The sequence below is a fragment of the Vigna radiata genome, chromosome 10 (assembly GCF_000741045.1).
Source record: "Vigna radiata var. radiata cultivar VC1973A chromosome 10, Vradiata_ver6, whole genome shotgun sequence".
NCBI classification, from domain to species: domain Eukaryota; kingdom Viridiplantae; phylum Streptophyta; class Magnoliopsida; order Fabales; family Fabaceae; genus Vigna; species Vigna radiata.
Genome location: NC_028360.1, coordinates 17,171,229 through 17,199,061, shown reverse-complemented (window position 1 = coordinate 17,199,061; position 27,833 = coordinate 17,171,229). Strand labels below are relative to the sequence as shown.

The 27,833-nt window shown below is 30.1% G+C and overlaps 5 protein-coding genes and 1 long non-coding RNA gene across 6 annotated transcripts; 1 reads left to right on the top strand and 5 right to left on the bottom strand.

The window, feature by feature from the left end:
* Positions 1-1,040: 1,040 nt before the first annotated feature.
* Positions 1,041-2,889, bottom strand: LOC106775547 (GDSL esterase/lipase At1g29670). Its single transcript, XM_014662689.1, has 5 exons — positions 2,640-2,889; positions 2,439-2,563; positions 1,880-2,125; positions 1,370-1,601; positions 1,041-1,274 (listed from the first exon to the last, which is right to left on the bottom strand). Exons 1-5 carry the CDS (start codon positions 2,887-2,889, stop codon positions 1,081-1,083), a joined length of 1,047 nt encoding a protein of 348 aa, XP_014518175.1. The 3' UTR covers positions 1,041-1,080.
* A 1,693-nt stretch (positions 2,890-4,582) lies between these two features.
* Positions 4,583-7,206, bottom strand: LOC106775564 (GDSL esterase/lipase At1g29670). The gene is made up of 5 exons (XM_014662709.2): positions 6,934-7,206; positions 6,733-6,857; positions 6,376-6,618; positions 5,024-5,267; positions 4,583-4,942 (listed from the first exon to the last, which is right to left on the bottom strand). Exons 1-5 carry the CDS (start codon positions 7,169-7,171, stop codon positions 4,725-4,727), a joined length of 1,068 nt encoding a protein of 355 aa, XP_014518195.1. The 5' UTR covers positions 7,172-7,206; the 3' UTR covers positions 4,583-4,724.
* Positions 7,207-9,716: 2,510 nt separating this feature from the next.
* On the bottom strand, positions 9,717-12,587 carry LOC106776234 (GDSL esterase/lipase At1g29670). The gene is made up of 5 exons (XM_014663619.2): positions 12,272-12,587; positions 10,986-11,110; positions 10,618-10,863; positions 10,254-10,509; positions 9,717-10,155 (listed from the first exon to the last, which is right to left on the bottom strand). The coding sequence occupies exons 1-5, from the start codon at positions 12,516-12,518 to the stop codon at positions 9,932-9,934; spliced, it is 1,098 nt and encodes a 365-aa protein (XP_014519105.1). The 5' UTR covers positions 12,519-12,587; the 3' UTR covers positions 9,717-9,931.
* A 4,231-nt stretch (positions 12,588-16,818) lies between these two features.
* LOC106774932 (GDSL esterase/lipase At5g45670) lies at positions 16,819-19,595 on the bottom strand. Its single transcript, XM_022787334.1, has 5 exons — positions 19,328-19,595; positions 18,197-18,321; positions 17,857-18,102; positions 17,442-17,697; positions 16,819-17,358 (listed from the first exon to the last, which is right to left on the bottom strand). The coding sequence occupies exons 1-5, from the start codon at positions 19,560-19,562 to the stop codon at positions 17,135-17,137; spliced, it is 1,086 nt and encodes a 361-aa protein (XP_022643055.1). The 5' UTR covers positions 19,563-19,595; the 3' UTR covers positions 16,819-17,134.
* Positions 19,596-22,587: 2,992 nt separating this feature from the next.
* LOC106774581 lies at positions 22,588-24,605 on the bottom strand. The gene is made up of 2 exons (XM_014661615.2): positions 24,000-24,605; positions 22,588-22,977 (listed from the first exon to the last, which is right to left on the bottom strand). Exons 1-2 carry the CDS (start codon positions 24,486-24,488, stop codon positions 22,810-22,812), a joined length of 657 nt encoding a protein of 218 aa, XP_014517101.1. The 5' UTR covers positions 24,489-24,605; the 3' UTR covers positions 22,588-22,809.
* On the top strand, positions 24,337-26,766 carry LOC111242715. Its single transcript, XR_002670018.1, has 3 exons — positions 24,337-24,472; positions 24,880-25,016; positions 25,821-26,766. It is a non-coding gene; the product is annotated as an uncharacterized LOC111242715 (long non-coding RNA).
* The last annotated feature ends 1,067 nt before the right edge of the window (positions 26,767-27,833 follow it).

Sequence of the window (27,833 nt, the reverse complement as noted above, 5' to 3'; positions counted from 1 at the left end):
AATTTCTCTTTTTAAACTATCTTTATGATATTTTTTTCCACTCTCCTCTTTTAAGTTTAATAAATTTTTCCTTCAACAATCATCAAAGCACTTGAATCATACAAAATTACTCATTTCTTCTATTTTCACAATATTTTTATATTAAAAGAAAAAAAAATGAAATTCATGACTAAACGTGTAAGAAGAGATTATGAACTTCCACATAATCGATTATTTTCTTTCTATTTTTTTTTAAAGAATCGATTCTGTCCTTTTACTTTTTAAGCATAATCAATTATCATATTTACATAATCACTTCTTGCATTTTGAGCATATGTTGTATTATCTCTTGCTGGAATGAAGGAAAAGAGAGGAGTGACCTCAAATCATACAAAATTACTCTTTTCTCCCTCTATTCTCACAATATTTTCGTATGAAAAAAAAAATTATGACCAAAAGTATTAGAAGAGATTTTATCTCTTTTTCTTCTCATTCCAGTGAGAGAGTTTTCTTAACATCTGCAAATCCATGCTTCTTTTTCTCTTCAAATCGTGTGAAATAAAAGGAAGTGAAAATCGCTTTTCTATTATCAAGCACGATAAATCATTAAAAACAAATAAGGACTTGTAGTATTTTCAACATGAAATTTCATAATTAAAAAAATAAAATTAAATATAAATTTTTATAATATGAACTGATATTTAATAATTAAAAAATGTTGTTTGGTAAGGACTACTTTTAAATGATAGTCTCTCCATATTTTGAATTCCACTGGTATCAATTTAAATTATACTCAACTAATATTAGTTATAATTATTTTAACTTAAGATTTTCTTTAAGTTGTTGCTAAGTTCTATATTTTTATTGATATTAATTAAAATATTTTTTAAATATATTGAATCATTTATTATTAATGTCTATTCTAAATATTTCAACGGAGAGAAATTTAAGAGAAATTTATTGAAAGTTTTATATAGACTATAAATAAAAGTAATTTAAAATATATATATTATTATTGGAGAAGCAGTAATATTTATTATGTAGAATGTATTTTTTTTTATTTCTATTTTGGCGGTAGGTGTAAGAACATATCTCATGTATTTAAGGTGTGGTAGTTTGAATTGAGGACTGAACAAGTCGCATGATGTCATTAGATGATCTCTGTGCCGTGATTCGGTTGGCATCTTCCGAGGGATGCGTTTCATCCCAAAACATGTAGTTACTTCTATTCTGACATGGTGTTCTATTAGGTAAACAAGGCGTTGGGCAGCATGGAGCATTCGCAACAGGGAAAGCTGAAAAACAAATCAAATCAAATTATAAGACATTGATTGGATGTTGTTTTAATGTAGAATGTGAAATGAAGTTTAAGAAAATTGAAAAAGGGCACCTGGGAAAATGGATCTGTCGAAGCTAGGGACGAAGATGGATTTGGAATGGGTAGAGGAATGGTTATTGAATTGGTCCACTCTAGATTTAAGTTTGTCATTAAAGATGGAGACAGCATCACTCATCTCTTCAACACAAGATCCATTTGTCTGATGCGTGGTAGCTGGAACGCAACCTATATCAGCCACCCCAACTACCACGAATTTTCTTGCCCCAAAATCGTCATGCAGTTCCTGTCCCCCAAAATCATCTTTTTTTCTATAATTTTTCAATTATAAATCGTATCCAACATAGGTGTAAATATTATTAGGGTGGTAATTAGATCCATCCTATGATTTTTGTCATCAAATTCTTTCACTTTTTGCATTCGTTGTTTTTTTTATACAATCTTTTGTAATACTTGACCCAGTAGCTTAATTTCAATTTATATAATCCGGTATGCTTGGAAAAAATAGCCCACATGATGAATTTAGGAGACAGTGAGAAAAATGTAGAAAAAATTGTAAAATACCTGTATATATTTAAATAGTCGGACAAGAAGATTGTCGGCGTATTGTTGAGGGGTATAGAAGAGCCTGGTTAGGTAAATAGAGAACAAGAAGTAATTGAATAGGTAATCGTTGTTGCCTATATTCACATAATACAAGCACTTGTTAAGGTACTCTTTTGCATTCTCGGAACCTCCAAGTTTCTCACTGATCTCAGAAAATATGGCTCTGTGATTTCTCACCTGATTTTCCAAATCAATATTGTTACCCTGCGTCAGCATACAAATGAAAATCTTTTAAAATTGGAAAATGATATTTTGACACTAATTTTTGACACTATTTTGACACTGCACAAGTATCAAAACGTGGTTGGACGATTTGAAATTAAAAAAACTGAGACAAGGGCATATTTGGAAGAAAAAAACCAATTTTTTTTTTTTAATTTGAAATTATCCAACCACATTTTGACACGTGTGCAGTGTCAAAATGATGTCATTTTCCTTTAAAATTACACCAAAAAAGACCAATTAAATGGAAAAAGAAAGAAGGATAAATAAAGGTATATTAATTTGAATTACATACTCCAACCATGCCACTCTCGGGTCTTATTCCTGCTCCTCCAGAGGCATAGTTCACACCCATAAGAATGTCTGAGCCACTAGTGTCTGCATGGGGTGGGATGAATTTCAGAAATCCCAGAAGCTCGCCTACAACAAATGGCTAAACGTTAATTGGAGTGCTAAAAATATTATATTTTAAAAAGAAATGGTGAATGTTACGTACTAATGAAGTCAAGTGAGGTTCTTCCATTAGTAAATCTTCCTGTTGGACCTTGTGGGAAGTCGATGCCATATGGTAAGAAATTGACTCTTCCTAATGTTGCACGGTTGTTGTTATTTCCACAGTCAGTTAGAGAGTCCCCAAAGGCAAAAAGGCAAGGAACAAGTGGTTCTGCATGGACAAAATAATGTTGCATGCAATTTGCAGCCAATAGAAGAGATAAAACTAGCAAGAGTTTAATCTTAGCTTTCATCGATCTCGGTGTAGCAAGTGTTAGATGAAAGATGCATGTGTGTATTTATTGAATTTTTTTGCTTTCAAATAAAGTCACAATGAATCAACATTGGAGGTCGAATAGTTTGTCAACGGAAAGTAATTACTAACATTATTGCTAAGATGACCTGTTTGGCAAGTTTTGTTGCTGGTAGAAACAGAAGGGAAGAGATCTTTTTGTGGATTAATCACATAAGAAATTCATATGCCCAAGACTCAACTCTTCTGAATATTAATGAGAGTTATTGTATATAAATCTTTGAGAGTGTCTAATCTAATCAAAAGTGGGTCTCTTTTGTAATACCCACAACATTATTTCATCTCCCAAAAGTCTGAGGACTGCATGGAAATTGCTCAAAAGATGGATTTCATCCATGTCATTGTTGGGTTGTTGTGGATGATAGAAGATTTCTCCTTTCGCCTGTCATCCTTTAGCTTTTCGCCTCTCCTACTACTAATGATTGTTCTTGTAAATTTCATTTTGGTATCAATATACAAGTATTCCTGTTTTAAGAGACTACTTTTAAATAATTCATAGACTCTGAATCAATATATCAATTTTAAGTTAAGAATATCTTAAACGTTACATAATCCATTATTAGATAGCAGGTTCATCTTCCAATTGTGCACTTTTTTCCATATTAATATTACACTCATACTAAAAATTTGTTGGATATGAAAATAATAGGACCCTTGTTCTATAGAAAAATGTTTTTTTTTTTTTACGTAGTATCAGTTTACAACTCACTTTTAAAAATAATTTGGTCATTAAAAATTCGTTGGATACTAAAATAGTAATAGCTTGTTCCATATTAATATTACACCCAAATGTCTATCCTTCAAAAAATAATAAACTATTTACTTTCTTTTCCCAAAGGTTTTTTTTTTCATATAGGGTTTTTTCTTTATTTATTTTTAACGAAGCACACGAAAAATTAAGTTCACTGTTCAACATAATGTTTTTCCATCGTCCCTTTAAGATAAGAAGTGCATTTTCTTGTGAGACCAAACCTAACTGAATAAAAATGGGTTTAGATTCTATTTCTATATCCAATAAGTTCACTTAGTATAAAAGGTGTGATTCTAATTGTAGTTAAATTAATGTCTTATTTTCTCAAAAGAAGTTCGTATTTAATTTACATATCTACGCAAGTTTACTTGGTATAAAATATGCGATTTGAGTCGTTATCAAATTGTCATCGTTTCTTATTATAAAAAGACTTACCTTCGATTTCATTTTTCATATAAGTTCATGTATATTATCAAATCAATGTCCTATCTCAAAAAACTTAGTATGAGAGGCATTAATTTAGTTGTGATTAAATTCACGTCGTACTTTAATTAAAATGGCACGTGTCTGATCTCTACTTACATATTTGTGTGTAAGTAAATAGCAATGTAGTATATTTAAAGAAAGGTAATTTTGGGACGTGATTTTACATCTAAAGAGATGCTATGGTTACATGTTCGTTTGACTATCCTAAAAGCAATATTGTACATAATTTGTGGAGATTGTCTTTGATGGGATGTTTTAGGTTCGTCGTTATGATTTTTTTTTTTATATACTTTTTTAATTAGTTTGTATTCGTTAAGATTAATTATTCCTTCAGATAAAAAAAAATACAATTTTCAATTAAGAACAGAAATATATAGTGCAAAAAAATAGTTGAAAAGGAAAATATATTCATGTCTTTAATAGAAATATAACAAAGTCCCATATCACATACGATTCGCTCATCATGAACTTATTGACTAAACTTAGAAAAGTATAAAAGTGTTGATTTGTAAATGGATATGGGATTTTGAAGTAAAGCATCAAGACTGAACAAGGGTGCTGATGTTGACTGGGTAAACGAAGTTTCGATTAGAACCATTATACGCAAGGAGTGCGAGGAATCTGTTGAAATTTTCTGTGAAAACGAACTTATCCCAAAACACATGCTGATTTCTATTCTGGCATGGTGTTTGATTAGGATCACACAGCAAATCCGTCCCCGTTGGGCAGCAAGAAGCATTCGTAACAGTGAAACCTCCTGAAACAGTACAAGGACCTTTCATTCAGATTGTTTCAATATAAAGAGGAAACATAGAATTTAAGAAAAATAGAAATGCACCAGTAGCAACGACTCCAAGGTTTCTGGCTGAGTTGTTTACAAACATGAACGTTGAACCATCAAACGTGTTGTTGTTTAGTCGGTCCACTAGAGATCTAAGCTTGTCATTGAATATGGAGGTTGCAGCATTCATCTCTTCAACACAAGATCCATTTGTCCTATTCATGGATAAGGCATACGGAGTGCACCCAATACGACCCGGCGAGACGAACACGAATTTTCTTGCCCCAAGAATAAGCAGATCCTGTATATTTTCATAATTGTTAAACTTGGATAACTAAGGTACATGAATTGAATTAGTTTATTATAAAACTAAACTAAATTTTAGAAGGAACTGGGGTTATTTAAACTGAATTAAATTAACTTGTTTTATGATTTGAGAAAATTAGACTAAAGTATTCATCTTTAATTGATAATGTTTTCGTCTTGAAGACAGATTATGGTGCCATGTTGACAATTAAGTCAGTTCTGAAAATCTATTTAATTGGAAAATTAATACATGATGAGCTGTCAAAAAATTGTTTAAGGTTCTTTGGACTTTAAGGGGACATAGAATTGTTGCTTAACTATTTGTATTATTTTAATTTGTTTTTCATATTTTATTTATAAACATAAAGAAATTTGTGTGTCTAACAATTTTAGAGATTGATTTTAGAATATTTTGTTTGTTTTGAATACTTGTTCATTTGCACTCGGTGTAATTTTTTTAGAAACCGATCTAAACTTTTAAAATGGAGATTTTTATTATTGTCTTATGAATTTGGTTTAATCCTCGTATTTGCTGTCAACATTAAAAGTAAATAATTGATCAACATTAAAAGGTCAACTAATTGAAATGTCAAAATTTCAAAAGAATTTTAGAAAGAGAATTATCTTCTAAAAAAATATTTTAAATATTACCAATTGAAATGTCAAAATTTCATAATAATTTTTGAAAGAGAATAACTTTCTAAAAAATATTTAAAATATTATAAATCAATATATATCTTATTTTGAAGTGTTTTTTCCAATTTTCAGAAATTTTCAAAGTTAACTTTTCAAAATGAAATCAATATAGTAATTCAACTTTTAAAAGTGGAATTAACAGAATAATTATATATATAATTCAGCTTAATATGAATTTAGTTTACTTTTCAAATATATTTTTGAAGAATTGTTTTAGTGAAACCTGGGATGAGAGTCAAGTAAAATGTCTATGAAACCTTAAGACCCCAATCCATAGCATCCCAAGTAGAATAAATTTATGAGCGATCGAATATGTGACTTGAGTTTATAATTATGTATGCTACTAAAAGCGTGATGAAGTCGATCTGTGAGAGAAAAATGAAAAGAAAAAAGGAAATTGTAAGTACCTGAATATAGCGAGAGTATCTGTTAATAAGACCTTGTGCAAATTGTTCAGTGTTGAAGATGCGGCTTGTTGGGTAAAATTGGGGAAGGTAGTAATTATATATGTAATCATTGTTACCTATATGCACGTAATACAAGCACTGCCTAAGGTGTTGTAGAGTTCGATTATATCCGATTTGTGAAAGAATTCTGAGAATTGTGTATCTGTGATTTGCGATCTGCCTTCTGAAATTGATATTGTTACCCTGTGTACGTAGTATAGTGGCATTAGCTAGCTTTGAGAAATAATAAAAAAAAAAAAAGGCTCTAAAATTATATATAAGAAGAAAAACAGTATTGATGTATGTATGTGTATATACTAGATGTGTGCCGGTCTCATCGCGAATCCCAGCTGATCCAGATGCATAGTTGACACCCTTGAGTATGTCTGAGCCACGGGTGTTTTGAAAGGGTGGGATGGATGTGTTTAATCTGAGAAATTCAGCTGCAACGGTTGAAGTTTAATTAGTGAGGTAAAAAAATAAAAGTATGGGAAAGCACAGAGCATTGATGTTACGTACCAATCATATCAACTTGCGTTTTTCCATTGCAAAATCTACCAGTTGAGCCTCGGGAGAAGTCGATGCCATAGGGCATATAATTGGATTTTGCTCTTGTTCGAAGGTTGTTGTTGTTTCCATGGTCAGATAGAGTTCCCCCAAACACAAACAAACCAGGCACTTGCGCTTCTCCATCCACACAATATTGTTGCAGCATTGCACCCAATAGAAGAAGAGATACAAGCAGCCATGACTTCATCTTACTTTGATCAGAAAATTATAGTTGTAAAAGAGTGTCACACTCACAACAAGCAACGCGCAAGGGTATATATATAGGCCAACTTTTTATTTTGGAAAAACTTTTTTTAACAACATTTTCTTAACAACTTTTTTATAACGTGAATACGTGACAGCTTGTGATTGGTCCGTTTTAAATATTTTTTAAACATAAATACAAATAGACCAATAAAATGATTACACGTGTCCCGTTGTAAAAAAAGTTGTCAAAAATGTTGTCAAAATATCATTGTCCTTTTTATTTAGTACAATAATATTTTAACAACTCTTTTTTAACAATTTTTTCGTAACATGTTATTATTTTATTAATTTATTTGAATTTATTCTAAAATATTATTTAAAACAGACCAATCACAAATTACCACGTATGCATTATTAGAAAGTTATTAAAAAAAATTGTTAAAAGAAACTTTTCCTTTCATTTATCATCAACTCATTAAGCCAGGATTTCACACGTGTTTTTACCTTTTTTTTCAACCCAATACATTATTGTTACGATCCCGTGTTTGGCAAGTCTTTTACCATTTCAATAATCATATCTATTTCCTATTTTAATTTTTACTGGAAATTATACATTACTTAGATATAAAATTAATGTGTAAAATATAAAACAAGAAACTTCATTCTATCAAGAATCTTTTTTTTATTTATTATAAGAGTAATTAATAATTAAGCTATTAGTTTCATTTAAAACACTATATTATAATAGAACGAGTTTGTTATCACTTACTTTTAAGTCTGACTTGATTCTGTGATATTAAATGCTTTTAAATATATAGATTGCGTTGGTGGTTACAATATACGGTAATAAATGTTTTTAAGTGTGTAAATGACGTTTTAAAGTTATATGATAAATAATTTATAGTGTAGTGTAAAAATGTCTTTTAGTAGTTTTTCTAGGATGTTTATATTATTATTAAACTAATTAATTAACTTATTTTGTTCTTTTGTCATGAAAAACTCCGTATCTCTTTTATTTCCTAATAAAGCACTTTATCTCTTTTTAGTATAAGTATGTTTTGGTAAATAATAATATAAATTCTATTCTAAGATCGTAATGAAAATTATAGTTTAAAATTTAGTTTATAACCTAAAAGTGCTTTCAAGAAAATCCATTCAAACTATATCCCCATTTACTTAAAATGTATTTGGATAATGAAAAGTAGAAAAGTAACAAAAAAGAAAGTAAAAATTGAAGTTGTTTAAAGTATAAAAACGTGGAATTAAGTATTTTATTACAATATTAATTTATTCTAAATTTTTATTAACTTATTATTATTATTATTCATTACATTTAAAAATAATCAAAATTAAAAAAATTCCGACACCAAATCAATTATCTTCAATATGATTAAATTCAATAATTAATAACGTGCAAGTCAATATTATATTGATAACATAATTAATTACGTAAATTTAGACCAATACTGGAACGCCACAGCAAATGAAAGACTTAATTCAGCGACTCTGATATCCATGCTAGAATCATAGGGGTTCTTTATCAATTTGCTGCTGTTTCTTTTTTCTTTCAGTTTACCAAAATCAATAAGTTTTTAAAAATTTACAAGAACTACAACTTTTCTTTTAATGAAAAAGTCGTCTCATAAATATGCAACTTTTCTTTTCCAATTTTAAATAAAGAAGTCATATATATTACTTCAATTTAAAAAAAGGCTTTACTAAGTGTTTGTGTTTGTCATTCTAACTAACCACAACACGGGAGTTTTTTTAAGTCATTGTAATTACAATTATGGCAACATTTATATAAAAATAAGTGTTTTTGAAAGTATATTTTAATTATAATATATTTATAATTACTAAAATATAATAGAAAATTTATATTGTAGTTTTAATAAAAAATAATTTATTTATAAACATAAGAAAATAAATCGTAAATATGAAAATAATTATAAAAATAATTCACAGTGTATATCTTTATTTAATAACAATTTTATAGTTTTTTAAAAATATTCAATTTTTTGTAATAAAAATATTAAAAATCAATCCAAATCAAATAAAAAAATATTAGTTTTGGTTTTATTTAAAATTTGTATAAGTATAAAAATGAATTAAATAAAATTATGTTGAACGTGAATATTTAGAAAGTGGAACTAAACCATTATGAACCACTCACTCACTGAAGTTGCCCTTGGGAAGATGGGCTAGGGATTTTCACTGATGAAGGAAATCTAGGTCTTGGACTCAGTTTTTTGAAATCCAATTAAGAGTATTCTTCCCGCTTTTCCCCCATATTTTTTTCTTTTTCTTGTACTTCTCTATATTTCTTCTTGCACCGTCATTTTTTTTAAATCCTAAAACTATCTTTTGTATTTTAAAAAACTTTATATCTACTTTTTTTTTTCTTTAACGAATTTCAAAACTCGAAGAAAATTATTTTTAGATTGTAGAGACGCAGAAAATAATAGTGTTACATGTCCTCATAAGTAGAAGTGTCCAATTATTGGGAAATTTAAGGACTCATCATATTAATTTATTTTCAAGAAGTGTGAAAGCAAATAATTTATTGTCATTTTATTAATTTTGGATGAAAATACATATCATAATTAGCCCGTAAATAGCACTCACTACCAACAAGCAAACCTTAAAACCAAAATTTTTATGGCAAATTACACTTGGACTTGTTACCACAAACATAAAAGACAGAAATATTAGAGATTTTATGGGCACACAAACATTAGAATAACAGTAACAGCTTATGTCCTTAGATCTGAGCCAAGCGATTGATGTCAACAGGGTAAGCATCCGACGCAGATTGAGCATTGTAAGCTCTCCTTGCAATGATAGCATTTGCAGACTCTGTTGGATGAAATGCATCCCAAAACAGGTATTCCTTCCTGTTCCTGCATGGGGGTTGAAAGGGCAAACATGTAATTTGACCATTGTTCCTTCCTACCCCACAGCACCCAGCATTTGTAACTCTGAATCCTGAAAATTAAAGACCGTATGGGTATAAATTTAAATCTCCAAAATAAAATCATTCTAAAAAATATTTCATATGTTTAGGCAGAACAGGAAACAATTACCAAAGGAAGATGGGTTGTTTAAGATATCTTGAAAGATACCATAAACGTTTACATAGATGGCTCTCGCATCCGGAAACTGGTTGTTGAATCGATCAACAAGAGATCTCAATCCGTTGTTGAATAATTGGTTTGCAGAATTTATTCTTGCCACACATGTTCTACCATCTGGGCTGTTTTGGGCCAATGCATTAGGGCTGCAACCTATTTGACCAACCCCAAACAACGCCAGTTTCCTTGCGCCATTATTGTACAAAATCTGAATCAATCACAAGCACAAAAGAACTTAGTTTTTAAACTTATTCCATTTATTCTTCCAGAATTTTCGTCAAACAGTTTATGTTGATGAGAAGAAGCAGATACTAACCGTGAGTTGTTGAGCATATGCCTGAATAAGAACATTAGCATACTGCTGGGGTGTGAACTGCCTACTGCTTGAATAGACTAAGGGCATGAAATAGTTGTTGAGGTAATCATTGCTACCCAATCCAATTGAGTAGATGCACTTGCTAAGGTAATTTGCAGCTGTGTTCTCATCTCCCAGTAAATTTACAATCTGGGTCACTGTTCTTTGGTAATTCTGTACCTGCCCCCTAAAACTGATACGACCACCCTACAGTTTAAGTAAAGTAGAAAACGTATGAACAATTATAGAAAATAACCAAATGGTTGCCAAATTTATGAAAGAAAAAATTATGGGCCAAAAAGCTCCAAAATAAATGAATAAATAAGCACCAATTGCTGTCCAGTTTCCTCTCTAATGCCGGCAGCTGCAGAAGCATAATTCACTCCCCTAAGTATGTCTCTACCTCTTGCTGTTGCAAAGGGACTTATGTAACCGTTGAAACCCAAAAGCTCAGCTGATAAAGTTCAAGAGAAAGTTAGACAAGAGTAAAACATTTCATATATGATTTACCATATATGCAACTATTAAAGAATCCATTTAGTTCGTGTGCAGAATAAGCAGCTCCTACTTTCCTCTCACCATCGTTTTCTTTTTAGTATTACTATATAACAGCATTTCTGGTTATTTTTTCTAGCTGCTGCTCTTTCCCTCTTTACTTCCCTCCTCGACCACCAGTTAGGTCTTAATTCAAGGACTACACCAGAACCAGACTGTCTTAAATTGAACATTCAATGCAGCCAAACATACCCATGTGCTTGATATTTGAGGGGTAGACATATAACTAAAGTCAAAGAGCAGTAGAAACATGTGCACAGTTTGGAAAACTTTACCAAAGTCAAATTTTTAGTTGCTGATAGAAAAATATTATTTTATACTATTATTTTATAAACTTTAACTCTAATAAGCTTGGATCATGTAAATATTAGTTTTCACTCTAATTTTATTATCAATGAAAAACGTTAGTAATAAATAAAGGAGTTTAACTGTTAGGCACAAGAATAATTAATTAAACTTGTAATGAAAAATGAAAATAAATAACGTTGAACGAAACCAAAAGTTAAAAAGGGTTTTGAAATGTAAGAGATACCACAAATTTTACTCACCAAGTTCTTGTTTTTGTTTGATGATTTCTGTGTGCTACTTTTATATTTGGTTATGTCTGACAAAGATGGTATGTGTCTTTAAGGCGTTCTTTAATTAATAGGAAGGTAAGATTAATACGCTGTGCAGGGAATTTTTTTCTGGCTAAATTTAGCATCAATGCATCGTATTAATTGTCGCCTAATTTGTCATTAAAGGTAATCTATCGTCAATTACAAACACAAACATATTTATATAAGTTGAATTGAAGTTACTTATATATATAATATATACCCTGTCTTAAATGATTAGAGATGAAAAACGGGAAAACAATATAAACTGTGAAAAACATTATTTGCATTCCAGAAAAACAGTAAATAAACGTAAAATCTTAAGTTGGATAAAGGCTAAAGTTAAGATTATAGGAAGAGTATCTCATATGCTGCTGAAAGTAGCATGCAAGTTTGATAAGCTGATTAAAAAATGTTTGAACTTGAAGAAAATGATTAGTTGAGAAATTAATTAAGAAACTCACCGACTACATCAACAGTAGTTTTGCCATTGGAAAACCTTCCAGTTGGACCACCAGCGAAGTCAATCCCATAGGGAAGGTAATTAGCTTTGGCCAATGAATTGAGCTGGTTGTTATTCCCATTATCCACCAAAGAGTCTCCAAAAATAAAGTAGCAAGGTACTTGTTGTGCAAATCCAAACCCATTACTGCATAAAACCAGAACCGCTATCACTAACCCTATATTCATAATGTGTTTCCCAGATGCCATTGTCGCTAGAAATGAAGCTACAAATTCCTAACTATGTGCTTTAGGATATGATGAGTGGATGAAGAACTTGTGATGAACAAAACTATTTATAGTAGGAGATGGAAGAGAAAGGACCAACCTTGTAGTCTTTTACAGTTGGGATATTATTGTTATGAGCATTAAATTCACGCGGATATAATGTGAAATTCAATGACGACAATCCCGCCTTTATCAGTGTACCCAGCCATTATCTCTTTCTCTTCTCTTTAATGTCCGATTAATTGCCTTTTTGTAGTGATGATGTGAATTCAGGTATTGCAAGATAACCTCTTTGTTACGAGGGCAAGGAGAAAATTAATACCCTTTTATTTATCTTATCATTTAAATCTAAGATCTCATGTAAGCTGGGCAAAGTAAATGAAAGTACTGTTGATATTCTCATGATACAAATTATGAATGAAATAGTAGGTACTGTATTGGATAACATGAAAGTAAATTGAAACAAAGAGAAGGCCTTCTATATCGATGCTAGTCTCTTTCCTAATTAAGGGCATTCAATATAAGGTATAAACTTGTATCTTGTTTATTGGCTGGTTTGCATCGATATAATGTTCACAGAAGATATATGATAAGGTGAATCTCAAATCAACGTCAATCATTTTCTTTCTTTTCTTTTTCTTTTTATAAAACTGTGGTGACCTTAAAAATTAAATAGAAATAACATTGAGAGTAATTAAGGAATTATTAGTTTATATCTCTGGCATCTTCATGACTTTACTTTCTCTTCTGCTAGCTGTTAGTATTTTACAGAAAATGGAGAACAGATAGTACCAAACCGTTTTGAATTTTGGAAAGGGAAATAAATGTTGAGAAGAAAATGAAATGAATGCAATGTCGGACACCTTCATGAGGCTATGTACCTAATCTACTCCGCGTTTCAAAATATTCATCCACAACCATCATTAAAAATATATTACTCACTCTTCTCCAGAGTAGATAATTAATAATAATAAACTCATTCACTCTATCTTGTAGCATAATTACTCTCAAATACGATTCAATCAATTTTAATTTTGAAATGTTCATTTCAACTATCACGATGATTCTGCGTCATATTAATAATATTCTGCAAACAATGTACGAATATGGAAAATAATACAACAATTTTCTACTGCGCATCAGTTATCTCATCGCTAACTTTCATTAAATATGTTTTTCATTTAACTGGTCTTTATATCCATTTCAATAGTTATTTATTTAGTATGTATTTAGTAATTAAAAATTAATTTCGATAAAAAAACTCTTTTTATAAATCAATTAATTGAGAATAAAAAGAATAATAATAAAAAACTACAGAGAAAATGGTTTGAGGATGATTTAGTCGTTTCTTAAAGAAACAAATAAGTAGTAAAAAGTCTTGGAAAATTAAATATAAAAGGATAAAGTAAGATCTTTATATGACATTGGAGCTTATTTTCTAACAATTATACCAACAAAATTATTTGAAAAAAGTGGTCCGTATAAATTACCTTCGTTATCTAAATCCTGAAATCTCTCAAGTGTGAAATCAAGCTATTCCTAGATTTTCTTTGATTGCGAATTTTAGAGTGCATCCCAGGCCTATATCAAGCTAACAACCTAAATCTAAATTTAAATAAAATGGTCTAATTGGATTGAAAATTAAAGTTCACTTATTTTTTTATCCTTTTTGGTCTAACAAGGTAGAAAGAAAAAATATAAAAAATTGTTTTGACAGTTTATTATTAAGAGCATAGCTAACCCGAATATGTATGGGTTGTTTTGACTATTGACCAACCCGGCATCAAATTGATTATTCAAAATGTAATTTATGATTTTTCAGTTTTTAATTGGCCATAATGCTAAAATTTACAAAGAAATATATTTTAATAGCATAACACTAAACATTTAATAGTTAGTTGTTTCGAGAATGAAAAGCAGGAGTATTGATGGTGGGTGGATATGGCTTGGAAGTTGTCAAGCAAACATAAATGTTAGAAGATGGTATGAATTGAATGATTTTTTGGCTTTCATGCCGACTAACGTAACAGAAGCTTGTATTTTTCAACACTCACTAGTAACACTTTATTGTTCATTAAAAGCAAAAGGTCTAAAACTCATTGGTCAACTTAGCTATGCAGCTTTGGAGCAAGTTGTAGTTGACATTTGCGTCGGTTGTGCACGACAACCGTGTCTGCAGTCCATGCTCCGCTGGTCAATGCAAAATGTTGCTGCGTCTTACTAAGCTAAGAATCCTCCGCACTTTACAGCTAATAATATCTATGGGACATTAGACTTAGAATAACTAAATCATTGAAATCAAATTTACAAAATGAGTGTAAGTCTAATCATATAAAGGTATGATTGTTAATGATAGTGAAAGATTATTTGAGTCATATGATTGTTGGTTTTAAACATGACAATGCTAGAGAAATTATTTCACTCATTCTTATTCATATCATTTATCAACATCCTCCTGCCTCCTTCTTCAGTTGAATTTTCTTGTTTTACACCAAATCTCAAATAAGTAGAGATTTAGCTTAGTGACATCGATAGAAAAAAAATAATTTAAATCTAAAAATCAAATCAAATAGATAACGTGAAATGAAATCAAAAATCGGATCAGATAAAAAAAATTGAAAAAGAATTAAAATTTGTTTGAAGTCCACAAAAATATTAAAATTCACTCAAATATTAAAATATAAGTTACACACTAAAGGCTGACGGACGAAGAAGGAGAGAGAAAGCCTTAGCTATTGGTGGAGAGGTTGGAGAAAGATCCAAAAGCATTACAGATTGGTTTCTGCGTTATGCTGGGTTAAAGTAGAAGCCCATCACTGTTTCAAAGCCCAACACAAACTAGTAGTAGGTAAAAGTTGCTCGTTAAGTTTATCAAGAAATATAAAGATTAAAAGTTTTTTTTTTCTTTTTCTGAAAACAAATGAAATTAATTCTAGTTTTGTTTTTATTGCTTTCACCACCTATTAATTGTAATTTATGCATGTTAATAATATCTATTGCACTATTCATCATGCTTTTTTTTCTTAATCATTTAAAATCTTTACACTTATAAATGATTTATTGTAATTAAATATAATTGATTTTATTAATATAATTAATTATTATAAGAACGTTAATCCATTATTTTTCATTATAAAAAATTATCTAAAAATTATTTCAAGCACAAGTTATACACTAATTAGAAAATTTATAAAAAAAATTGAATTCAAGCTGATTTTTTACGTATTAAAAAATTTTAAAAAAAATTGAATCCAATCCGATTCTTCACATGTTGGTAGGTTAAAAATTTAATTCACTTAATTAAAAAATATTATAATTTCATGGCCGCTCAAAATTTTCTACAATAAATATACACTAAAGACTGGATGTTCCTTTGTTTGAAAGTTCTGTTTTCCGAACAAATGAAATCCATTGTAATTGTAATATTCTTATTGCTTTTACGATCAAATAGTTGTAACTTACGTATATTAATACATTATACTATTCATCATTTTTATAAATTATCTTGTTTTTCTTAATCATTTGAAATCTTTTTCACTTATAAATAATTTACTGTAATTAAATAGATTCAACTAGTTTTTAATATAATTAATTGTTATAAATAAGTTAATTGATTATTTTAATGATAAAAAAAATTATTTAAAAGTGATTTAGACACAAGTTTTACACTTATGTGATTATCACCCAAACAATCCATTAGATTATTCGTGTTGGACTTTTAGATTATTCTTGTTGGATTTTTAATTCGACATCTAGCAAAATAATCAACTAGTCCTTTTATATTGATTATATTTAGATATTTTATTGATCAAAGATAAATCATTAAAACATATAAATAAAGGATACTTCTCATCTTACAAGTATTTTTTGAGGTTAAACTTACTTTTTAAGAAGAATTAATAATAAAGCTATTTCATTCTGGTTATTCTAGAGTTTCTTTTACTTTAGTTACGTTCATACAGCATTTTAGTTATTTTAATATAGTTTCCTTTAATGTCTGGATGTTGAAATGAGTATTTTAGTTATGTTGTAATTTAGTATTTTAAATTTTTTTTTTAGTATTTGTATACATTCGTTTATTTCATTTTAATTTGTCTTAAAAGATGTATTTCTTTTTTATTTTTATTGTTTATTGGTATGTGTTAAGTAATAAGTTATTCATAAAATAACACATCGGTTGGATAAGACTCACATATGTATCTTGTCCTATGTTTTTTATTCTTAATAAATTTTTAAATTTTGCATTTGATCTCAATAAGTTAGTGTTCTACTTTGGCCGTTCATATAATTTTACTTTTTGTGTTGATTGATTAAAATTCTTAAAAGTGATAGTACACCTATATTTGTTAAACCAGTTCAAGTAATGAACTTTTTTTTCAAATCTTAAGAAATATAATTTTCACTTTGAAATAACATTGCCTAAAATAAATCACAGCTGGTAATACAAAGCCGCAAATCTCTAACTGTGTCCTTTTTAATCCAAAGGACGAGAATGTTTTCAATTAAATGTTAAAGAAGATTCTGATTAAGCAATAGAATATGGTTTTGGACACAGGTTATTGCAATTAGTAGAGATTTTTGGCAGAATTAAAAGGTGATTAGGACCTATTCAAGGTACTGATATCAACAGGGTAAGCATCTGATGAAGATTGAGCGTTGTAAGCTCTCCTAGCAATGATAGTATTGGCAGCCTCACTTGGATTGTATGCATCAAAATACATGACCTCGTTCCTGTTAGAGCATGGTTGTTGCAATGGCAGACATGTAACTCTACCACTGTTCCTTCCTACCCTACAGCATCCAGCATTTACCACTCTGAAACCTGAAAATTCAACAACACCACTTCTTAGCAAAATCACCACCGACAAACAAAAATACCAAATGTTCTGGGCACAAGATAATTACCAAAGCTTGATGGGTTACTTATCATGTCTTGAAAGATACCATAAACGTTTATATAGGTGAATCTTGCATTCGGCAACTGGCTGTTGAGTTGATCAACCATAGATCTCACTCTGCTGTTGAATAATTGAATTGGAGAATTCAATGTTTCCACACATGTTCTACCATCTGGGCTGTTTTGGGCCAATGCATAAGGGCTGCAACCTATTGGAGCAACCCCAAATAAAACCATTTTCCTTGCTCCGTAGTTGTACAAAACCTGAATCAAAAACACAACAATCAAGCTTTTAATTTGTGAACCTTCTTACCTGCACAACTCTTTGTACCACAATCATTTATTTTTTGTTAGTGAAAATGTTAGCATAACTGAAAGAAAAGATGGTTGAAGATGTGAAAGCTAAATTAGGCAGATACTAACCCTGAGAAATTGAGCATATTGTTGAGTAAGAAGATCAGCAAATCGATCTGGAGGGTATTGAGTGCCGGTGCGATAGAGTTGAGTCAAAAAATAGTTGCTAAGGTAATCTTCACTACCTATTCCAATTGAATAAATGCACCTTTTCAGATAAACCTCAGTTCTGTTGGCATCTCTCAGTAAATTTAACATATAGGAAACTGTCCTTATGTGGTTTTGCACCTGCCCTCTAAAACTGGTACGGCCTCCCTACAAAGTTGAACACAAATCAACAGTTATACAAAAAATAAACACCGTATGGCTACCAAATTGATGAAGAAAAAAACAACAAAACAAGTAATACCAGGTGCTGCCCAGTTTCGTCACTAATTCCGGCACCTGCAGAAGCATAATTGACTCCAGAAAATATGTCTCTGTCACTGGCTCTTGAAAATGGAGCTATGTAGCTGCTGAACCCCAATCTTTCAGCTGTCAAAATTCATGAGAAAGTTAGACAACATTTCATATGTTTACATTCATATATATCAGCTCTTAATTTTGTTAATAAATTAGCATTTTTGTAAAATATATCTATCTGAATCAGTTCCTTTTTGTTTCTGATGTCTCTTCCTTCGTTGCTTCCGTTCTACCTCTTAGGGTGCCTCTATGTCAAGAACTGTGCCAGAATTAGACTCTTTAATTGCACATTCACTTCAGCCTAACAAAAGAGCATGTGTTTGGTTGGTATTGGAGGGTTAGGCAGACACCCAAAGAGGAATGACTCAAAGGCCAATATGCTCATCATTTTTTCAAAACTTTAAGCAATTCATTATACTTTAAGTTCAAATCATATATAAGTATAGTAATAACTTGAATCATACAAAGATAAAAAAAAATATATATAGATATAATATATTTTGACTAAATTGTATAATTTTGATTTTCTGAAAATAAATTCAAGATATAATAGGTTAACATTCTCCTAATAAAAAAAATTCAAATTAAAATTGAATAATTTAATTATCATGCTAATTAAAAAAATTATGTGTTATCTTTACTTATATCTGTATTTAATCAATATAATGATTTTATGACAAAACCAAGACTAATTCAAATAATATCTATAATGATCGTTTATTTGTCATCTCTAATATGTTTTAAGAATTTATGAGTCATGTGTTAAAAAATCATGACCGTAAAACTCAAATAATAATTTTTAAAATTTTATTAAAAAGTTCATTATAAACCATAATACAAAAAATTGAGGGTTCAAAATAGAATAAAATACTTATAAGACAATAAATTAAGAAAATAGCTAATATTTAAACAGTGTTATTACTTATGTAAAATCACTCTTAATATCCCAAAGATTTTGTTAGTAATTTACAGTTTATATCCCAAAAGATTTTAAATTATTTAATGAAGAAAAAATAGTAGTAGTATTATTACTAAATAAAATATAAAAGAAGTAATTATATTTTAGGAAGAGAGTGACCTATTATATCAACAGTAGTTTTGCCATTGGAAAACCTTCCAGTTGGGCCAAAAATGAAGTCAATCCCATAAGGCAGATAATCGGCCTTAGCATATGACCAAAGGTTGTTGTTGTTCCCACTATCTGCCGATGAGTCTCCAAAAATAAAGTAGCATGGAGCTTGTTGTGCACCTCCTCTCACACTCCACAAACCCACACCCACAATTACTACTATCACCACTATATTCATATTCATCACCTTCACCTCTCAACTAATTCTAATCTCATCATACTATATATACTACAACCAACCTTTTACCATTCCTGCATTTCTTTTTATCACCATTAACTTCACACATTAAAACCACATTAGCCTTGTACCACTCTACTTATACCTACTTTAAAATAATTAAAAGAGTTAAACATACTTAGAATTCATCTTCTCAAACTTAAAATAAATAAATAAATGAATATAATGCTTTTTAATCCAAACATGAAACTGTATATTTAAAGATACTTTGCGATGATAAAGAATAATTTTGTGTTTTAAGAAGCATGTATTGTTTTAAGAAGCAAGCGTTTACTTTTTTCTTCTTCTCTGTTTAGTGTTCCACAGAAACTGGAAAGTGGGGTACCAAACAAGTTTGAATTTTTGGATGTGAAATTAAAGTTTGGAGGTAGCAGGAGCGACAGGGAATTTGAAACTAAAAGTTGACAATATCAGATTAATCCTATGCAATTAGGGCAACTTCATCACGTCAAGTCGTTATCCTCTATTTACTCACAATAACTATTTTCCTTTCTTTTAATTCAAAATCTATTCATTTTTTAGTCCCTATACTTTGGAACGATTTTGGTTTTAGTCTCTCTTTCAAACTAATGTACAATTTAGTCCTTCAACTTTAGAAAACTCTGGTTTTAGTCTTTTTTACCAAATTTTTTTAACTTTATTTATTCTTTCAAACGCGTTTCTCAATTAACATTGAAACAAAAATGTGTCAAATAGTATAAACAATCCAAATGCTATAATGAAACGTGCTTGAAACAGCAAATAAAGTTAAAAAATTTTGGTAAAAAGAACTAAAACCAAAGTATTCTAAAGTTGAAGAACTAAATTGTACCTTAGTTTGAAAGATGGGCTAAAACCAAAATCGCCCCAAAATATAGGGACTAAAAACATATTTAACCCTTCTTTCAATTTCCTACTAATTTTTTAAATAGAAATATTTTATAGTTAGTTTCTTTAACAATTAAAAGTGTTTAGTAAATAAATAAAATTATATTGTAGTTGAGGCCCGGAGATGGTCGGTCCATGCCTTGGTGGAAGTAGCCATCTTTTCATAAATGCTACTTTATACTAAACTTTAATTATTTTGGCTGTGCCATTCACTAACAAACTTGGATTTTCCGAATTAATAAATGAATAAACTTAAATTATTTCATACGATCTTTCTAATAATGTTTACTTAGAACATTTCTAATTACGTAAGTATGGTTGAGTTGTTTAACTCGTTCCAGTGTGAGCTCAATTACATTCACATTTAAGATTAAAAACTTAAAAGTGGATCTTATTATTTTTTCATCACTTAAAATGTGTTAAGAACGTTGTTTATATAATCAGCAACTCTTATTTTTTATTATAAAAGAAAATATACATTTATTAACAAAAAAAAAATCACAATTAATTATTCTATTTTATTATTATTGAACGTTAGATTTATAATAACTTGAGTGACCTCACTGAACAAAAAATAGTTGGAATTACGTGAGATGTGGAAAATTATGCTGGCTATATATAGGTAGAAGTATAGAGTATAGTGAATGGATAGACATTTTCGAATATGTATGTTTATTGCATGTCTTTGTTTGTGTGGTGTTAATGTAGCTATGTTTAGAATGAGAGGTAGAACTAAGGGCAACAATTTTATAGGTACCTCTTAATTGTCAACTAGAATTGTTTAGTTTGACACAAGGCTTCAAGATTCTTTTCACTTAGTTAATTTATTATATTAGATACCAAAATTTGACCATTTTGCAGTTTGTGATGATAATGTGTTTCTTTAAGTGACTGTGGTAGTAGGATCCCTCCTATACCTAATATTAGTAGCTTTTATCACAACTATGTTGTAACAAATTGATTCTACCTTTTAACATCTCTTATTCTTTTTTTATATATGATTTTAATAGATATTTACAGGTAATGACATTCTTATAGAAAAAAAAAAGTAATAATATTTAGATTGATAACATTCAAATTGAATCATAAAAAATATAAAACATATACCATTACAATTCTAAAAGACTTATTAAGTTATTTGAGTGTGTGATAATTATTATGTCATGATAGGTCTTTGATAAGAGATTCATCAAAAAGATATGATACGGTATATGTATGCTAAAGAAGGCTGTTTCTTCCTCCATTTCCCCTTTTTCCTAGTTGCACCCCTGAAACGTCTATAAACTTCAAACTATTATTAAAATTATGGTAAAAAGATAGAAGATAATCCTGCCTCTTATATTTTTTAATGTATTTTAGATTATGTATTTCAAAAGATATTTTAAATGATATAATTTAAAATATATCTCTAGATCTAAAAATATCTTTTAAAATGTACAGTTTAAAATATATTTAAAAAAATATATTTCGAATTAAATGTTCTTTCAATTATTCTCTGCGTGCGGAATGCACAAACTTTATAAAGATATTTGATTTTAAACCCTAGACCAATTACAAAAGATACTGCATTAAAACTATATTCATTATTGGCGATGCTACTGTCCGGAATGTATTTATTTTAGATTTAGACATACTTTTTGAAATACACAATTTCAACATTTTTTAATTGTGTATTTTAAAAAGCATTTCCACTAAAATACCATTTTAGAGTAAACTGTGCTGATCCAAGATTTTAGAAAGGTGCAGGAAGTTGAGCTCAGAAAAATGCCTTGTATTCCTGTTTCCAAAATTTTTGGGCTCAAATATAAGAAATTTTTCTTTGCTTCGGAGGAAGTATGAGGTAGGAATTTCTTTTATTTACTTCAACCAGCAATTTTGACGATTATGGTATTTATTTTCACACTGAATACTTTATTTTATTTTGATAAATATCTTGTTCTGTTCGCATGCAAACTTGGAAGTTTGGAAATTCTGGAATGGGTGACATTTAAACGTAAAGGTCATTTGGGTTCAGATAAATGAAATCGAAGCTGCAGATTCTGCTGTGAGCTTACTAAAATTTTATGATAAGAGAAATTGTGGTATTTTTTTTAACTCGTTCCAATTGAATAAAATCCATAACCAAGCTTCTTTCAAACAAACTTTATAGAAAATTTACAATGTCCTTATTCCATCGTTGTAACAGTAAATTTACCTGTGAATTCAAGCTGAAATCTAGTATCCTAAGAAAACAGAGTGAAAGCAAAAAAATGAAATTGAATTTTGGTCACTCATAAGTTCAGCAGTTAGATAATCCTTAAAAATTCTCGATGATCAAAATTCCCAACTACAGATCAGAGTCTTTACCAGGAACAGGAAAGAATTGCAACAACAAATCTTTGACAACCTGAACCAAAGCCTTTAAATCATTGTTACCCAATTCAAGACAATCCCTGATTAATCCTCCTTCCACCACCTCTTTCTGAAATGTCTCCCCCATTTCCCTCATCGCTCCCTGCCATTCAACATCCTAAAATTCATCACTACCGCAATAACCACATATAACAAGGTTGTATAATAGCATACATCTACGTTTAGTTATAAAATTGAAAAAATTCAATTTCTTTCCTGTGTTCTGATCCTTTAATATCCTTCATGTTAAGTTTCAAGTTTAGTTGGTAGCAATTTGTCATTGCTCGAGAGAAAAACTTAGCTATTTTATACTGGGGGACACTGTTGTGTAATGCTAACGAGAGGGAATAAAACCTAGACAAACATACATTTGGACTAAAACTTACTATTTTTTTTTTCATATATAAACTAAAATAAAAACAAGAATAAACATACATGAGGATTCAAACATGCCATTTTTTTATATATATATGAACTAAAAGAGGTCAAATAAATAATTTATTAAATTAATTAATTGATTCAATAGTTCTTATTTCCTTCACAGTCTTTTTCTCATAAAACATTCCAGAAATTTTGTATACAACGTTAATTTCTTTGTTTACTTTTATTAAATATTATAAATATGTGTCTTTTATAATAAAAAATTAATTTTAAAAGTTATTAACAATTACAGTAAATTTGATATATTGATATTTAAAAATTAAATATAACAAACTAAGTTAATTTTTATTTATATGTATAATTATATTATAAGAAGTTTTTATTAAAGACATTAAGAAAATTTTATGAAGTCAGAAGTCACTTATATACTAACGACATTAGGAAGCAAATTAAAACATGCTCATGCTTTTTTAGAAGAAAATTTGTATACATTTTGAATTTGTAAGAGGTTTAAAAAAAAAAATATTTAGATAACATTTATTATTTGAATATTCATTATGTGTGTCAATCACATATTTGATAAAAAATTACCCCACGATAGTGTCATAAATTGATTTTAGAAACTATTGAAATGTTTCTAAAGTAACAATTGTCATAAATAACTATTATTTAAATAATTTAATTCTTGCACTTTTAGAATTATTAAAAAATGTAAATATATATAAAAAAAAACGTTTTACGTACCGACTGGCGAAACGCTTTGAGGAGCTTGCTGGAGAGCGACTTTGAGACGGTGAGGACACTCTGGTAATTTCGAGAAATCCAAGCTGACCTTTCCGCGACCGATTCCAAACGAGTCAACTCAGTCAAGCCCCTCAGCAACTCGTTCATGTCCGAAACGACGCCGTAAAGGTCCGTGAAGGACAAGTCCGTCCACGACCACGTCCAGAGGAGTTTGACGAAGCCGAAGACGGTTCCACGGTCGAGGCTGTTGGCGATGGCCCGAGCTCGATCGGCGCCGACGTAGTCCCCTCGCGAGGCCCGGAGGTTGGCGACGCCGATGAGAAGGGAATGCGAAAGGGAGAAGAGGTTTCGGTAACGGAAATAAGAGGAGAAAGATATGGATTGAGAAGGAAATGGTGCGGTTGCGAAGAGAATGAAAACGACGAAGAAGACCGTGATCGAGTTTGATCGTACGGTTGCCATTGGATTTGGAGGTAAAGAAAAAATCATAGAATTGTGAAAAAAAGTTATAAATAAAATTCACTGTTTATATTAGATCTAAGCGGTGAGACCTTGCTTAGGAAATGGTACCCTTTATCGGATCGGGTCGGGTCATCATATTTTTTAAAAAAATTTACATTATCTACATCCCTCTTTCTTTGATTATATTATTCCTTAATCCTTTCTTCTTCTTTTTTTCGAGCAATTAATTGTGATGCGTGCAGAAATTGAATGATTGGGGTTAAAACGCCTCTACTGAAGAAGAACAACCTAAGACATACCGATGTAACAATGAGTAGTAGTAGCATAACGTAACAAAAGTAAAAATATTGGATAACTAAAGCTGCAAGCTTTATAGAAGGTTGTATTGTCTCCTGGAAATTAAATAAACAAAATGCAGGGTAAGATCTATGAGGTTCTACACTAATCTATCTCAGTCGAAATTCAGCACTTGCTGTGTTAACTTTGTTGGGACAAAGCCAGATATCCTGCCTCACTCCTCTGCTTTCATTCCATTACAGGACAACACTTGTCAAGGTAAACCGCACTCTTTTCTATTCTTCTCACACGTACTATGAACATGTTCTAGTTTAAATTTCAATTTTCTTATCGTTAATGTTCTGAAAATTAGAAGACAGTTGCAGACTAAAATTGTTTTCTTTCTAGTTTTTAGAATATTAACAATAAATTAAAAAAAAATTATTGCTTAAACTTTTTTAAAAGTGTTGAAAGTGACACCACTTTAGCTATTAACGAGGGAATCTAAAGTCGTGAATGCTATGAAAATGTTCACATATTTATTAAAAAAAAGTTAAATATATTTAAAATTTTAATTAATAAAAATTAAAAATTATCAAAATATCTTTAATAATAAAATTAATATAAAATAATATTTATTACTAAAAATATGGTTTAATACCTATTTTGGTCCCTCTTTTAGGAGAGTTTGTTCATAGTGGTCCCTTTTTTTTTTTAAGTTCACTTAAGTCTTACCTTTTGCAAAAACTGTTCAAAGTGGTCCTTTTTGGTAAGGGCGTTAAGTTCAGTAACGACAGAGATGTCTAATGTCTGATTATGTGACATTGTTATTTGTTTTAATAAATATATATAATTGTGACGTGTAAATTATATTAATTAGGGTAAAATAAAGAAAGGAATTAGGGGTAATTAGGGTTAGAAGATTGGGGTAATTGGAATTGGATTGCGATTGAGATTGGGATTTTCGTGGTCGATTTAGGGTTCATCAAACACCTTCAATCCAGTAATTGCGATAATTTTCTCACTTCAACGCATCTTTGTTCTTTTTCTTTCATCTGTAAAATTCAGTTTCTCTCTCTACAGGAAAAGTGGCAATTTCTCTTTGGAATCCTAATTCTAAATCTAAATCTGGCTGAAGGAGATATGATCCAAAGAGGTGACTGAGCAGGAAGAGGAGGAATCGAAGGATTCAAAGATGGGTTGCAACCAATCGAAGATCGAGAACCCCACTTGCCTCAAAAACACCGGTGCCGCCCTCAGCAACTTCGCCCCGGGGGAGGTTCAGAACCCTCAATCGTCTGTGGGGAAGGGCGTGAAGCTGAAGCAAACGCCAAGTTTTGTGGAGGGAAAGAGGATTGTGAAACATTCCTGCAACAGATATTTGCTAAGTAAATCGATGATGCCCTGAAAGCCATTGACAAGGATATCTAGTCTCTACAGGAGAAAGAGGAGGGGAATTCCTATTTCTATCAAATCCCAGCAGTAACTGATGAATATGAATTTGAAAATTCCAAAAAGGTGACCCCTGCCAAGGAGCCTGAAATTGATCCTGCAAAGCTGAAAGAGATGAAGCGTGAGGAGGAAATTTTAAAAGCAAAGGTTGACGATGACATTCAAGCCCCTTCTCCTGTGAAGGTTCCATGGTGTATCAGTATCCTATATTTGGTGGCGTTGAAAATGAAATTGGTGAGACTCACGCACCAATATGGGACACCGAAGAAATTGTTATTGGTGTAGATATTGTCAGTGATTATATTGAGGAGGATATTTCCGAGGAGCATTATGAAGTACATGAAGAACAAGTTCGGCGAGATATTGCAACAAGTTGAAAATGTTTTGCATGCTCCAGAATCAGAGCACCTGGCTGAAGCAGAAAGCTTAGATAGTCCTAAATCGACCACGAAAATCTCAATCTCAATCGCAATCCAATTCCCATTACCCTAATCTTTTAATCCTAATTACCCCTAATTCCTTTCTTTATTTTATCCTAATTAATATAATTTACACGTCACAATTATATATATTTATTAAAACTAATAACAATGCCACATAATCAGACATTAGACACCTAACACCTCCTCTGTCGTTACTGAACTTAACGCCGTTAGCAAAAAGGACCACTTTGAACAGTTTTTGCAAAAGGTAGGACTTCAGTGAACTTTTGAAAAAATGAGAGATCACTTTGAACAAACCCTTCCAAAAGAGTGACCAAAATAGATATTAAACCTAAAAATATTATAATTAGATAAAGAAAAAAAAATTAATTAAAAAAATTGTATCAGAAAATCCATCAATTTGGAACTTTAGTTCTAACAAGATTGACAAAAGTAGTATAGTTAAATTTCAACTTAATCCATTGTAGAGAGTAGTGTGATAGAGGTATATTTTTCTTATCCAATTTGAAAGGTAATTTAAACATGCATGACAAAAATGAAATATTTGTTCTTGTTCTTTTTTTAACTTTTAACTTTGTTTGAAAACTATCACTAACTTAAAAATTTAAAACTCATTAATGTATTGGTTAAAAGAATTAAAATAAAAGGAAAAGGACACAGAAATTTGTAATGTAATATGTGATTTTGAAAATGCTGCTTATTTCAAATTTTTAAATGTGCATTTTGTGATTCCTGAATTTCAAAAATTTGATTATTTGTTATTGGAATAGAATACAAAGAGCATGAAATAAACAAGAGAATTGGAATCGATTTCTCATCTATTGAAATCGATAGTGATATATATTATTGTGATTTGGAATCACATACATGCTTTCTAGAATCAATTCCAACTCCTTTACTATATTAAATTTAGTTTGGAGAAAAAAAAAATGTTCCCCGCCATTTGATTTTATCTTATTTCTAATTTTGTAGATGAAAAGATGTCACCTTACAACCCTGAACCATGTGTTCCTTCTTTGACCGCATGCCCTGTCACTCCTGACATTAATACTTTCACCTCTATTATTCTGGGAATATATTAACTTTTTTTATGTTTTTACTTCTTTATATGAATTAAAAAAAATATCCGAAACAACTTTTTAATTACCTCGATTTTATCATAGGATAATGATATTTAGACAATATCTTTTTGACAACATTT

What these genes read in the sequence shown, in the direction of transcription:
- LOC106775564 (XM_014662709.2), bottom strand. Translation starts at nt 7,171, where the DNA reads ATGAAGTCATGGCTGCTTGTATCTCTTCTTCTATTGGGTGCAATGCTG. An exon ending in ATGAGACCGGCACACATCTA is followed by an intron (nt 6,619 to 6,732) that starts GTATATACACAT and finishes CTACGTACACAG; the next exon opens with GGTAACAATATCAATTTCAG. An exon ending in CCTTGGAGTCGTTGCTACTG is followed by an intron (nt 4,943 to 5,023) that starts GTGCATTTCTAT and finishes GTACTGTTTCAG; the next exon opens with GAGGTTTCACTGTTACGAAT.
- LOC106774932 (XM_022787334.1), bottom strand. Translation starts at nt 19,562, where the DNA reads ATGAATATGAATATAGTGGTGATAGTAGTAATTGTGGGTGTGGGTTTG. An exon ending in AACTACTGTTGATATAATAG is followed by an intron (nt 18,322 to 19,327) that starts GTCACTCTCTTC and finishes GAATTTTGACAG; the next exon opens with CTGAAAGATTGGGGTTCAGC. An exon ending in AAGTAACCCATCAAGCTTTG is followed by an intron (nt 17,359 to 17,441) that starts GTAATTATCTTG and finishes TTGAATTTTCAG; the next exon opens with GTTTCAGAGTGGTAAATGCT.
- LOC106774581 (XM_014661615.2), bottom strand. Translation starts at nt 24,488, where the DNA reads ATGATTTTTTCTTTACCTCCAAATCCAATGGCAACCGTACGATCAAAC. An exon ending in TCAAAGCGTTTCGCCAGTCG is followed by an intron (nt 22,978 to 23,999) that starts GTACGTAAAACG and finishes GTTGAATGGCAG; the next exon opens with GGAGCGATGAGGGAAATGGG.
- LOC106775547 (XM_014662689.1), bottom strand. Translation starts at nt 2,889, where the DNA reads ATGAAAGCTAAGATTAAACTCTTGCTAGTTTTATCTCTTCTATTGGCT. An exon ending in CCGAGAGTGGCATGGTTGGA is followed by an intron (nt 2,126 to 2,438) that starts GTATGTAATTCA and finishes ATGCTGACGCAG; the next exon opens with GGTAACAATATTGATTTGGA. An exon ending in GACTATTTAAATATATACAG is followed by an intron (nt 1,602 to 1,879) that starts GTATTTTACAAT and finishes TTTGGGGGACAG; the next exon opens with GAACTGCATGACGATTTTGG.
- LOC106776234 (XM_014663619.2), bottom strand. Translation starts at nt 12,518, where the DNA reads ATGGCATCTGGGAAACACATTATGAATATAGGGTTAGTGATAGCGGTT. An exon ending in AACTACTGTTGATGTAGTCG is followed by an intron (nt 11,111 to 12,271) that starts GTGAGTTTCTTA and finishes GAACTTTATCAG; the next exon opens with CTGAGCTTTTGGGTTTCAAC. An exon ending in CATATGCTCAACAACTCACG is followed by an intron (nt 10,510 to 10,617) that starts GTTAGTATCTGC and finishes TGATTGATTCAG; the next exon opens with ATTTTGTACAATAATGGCGC.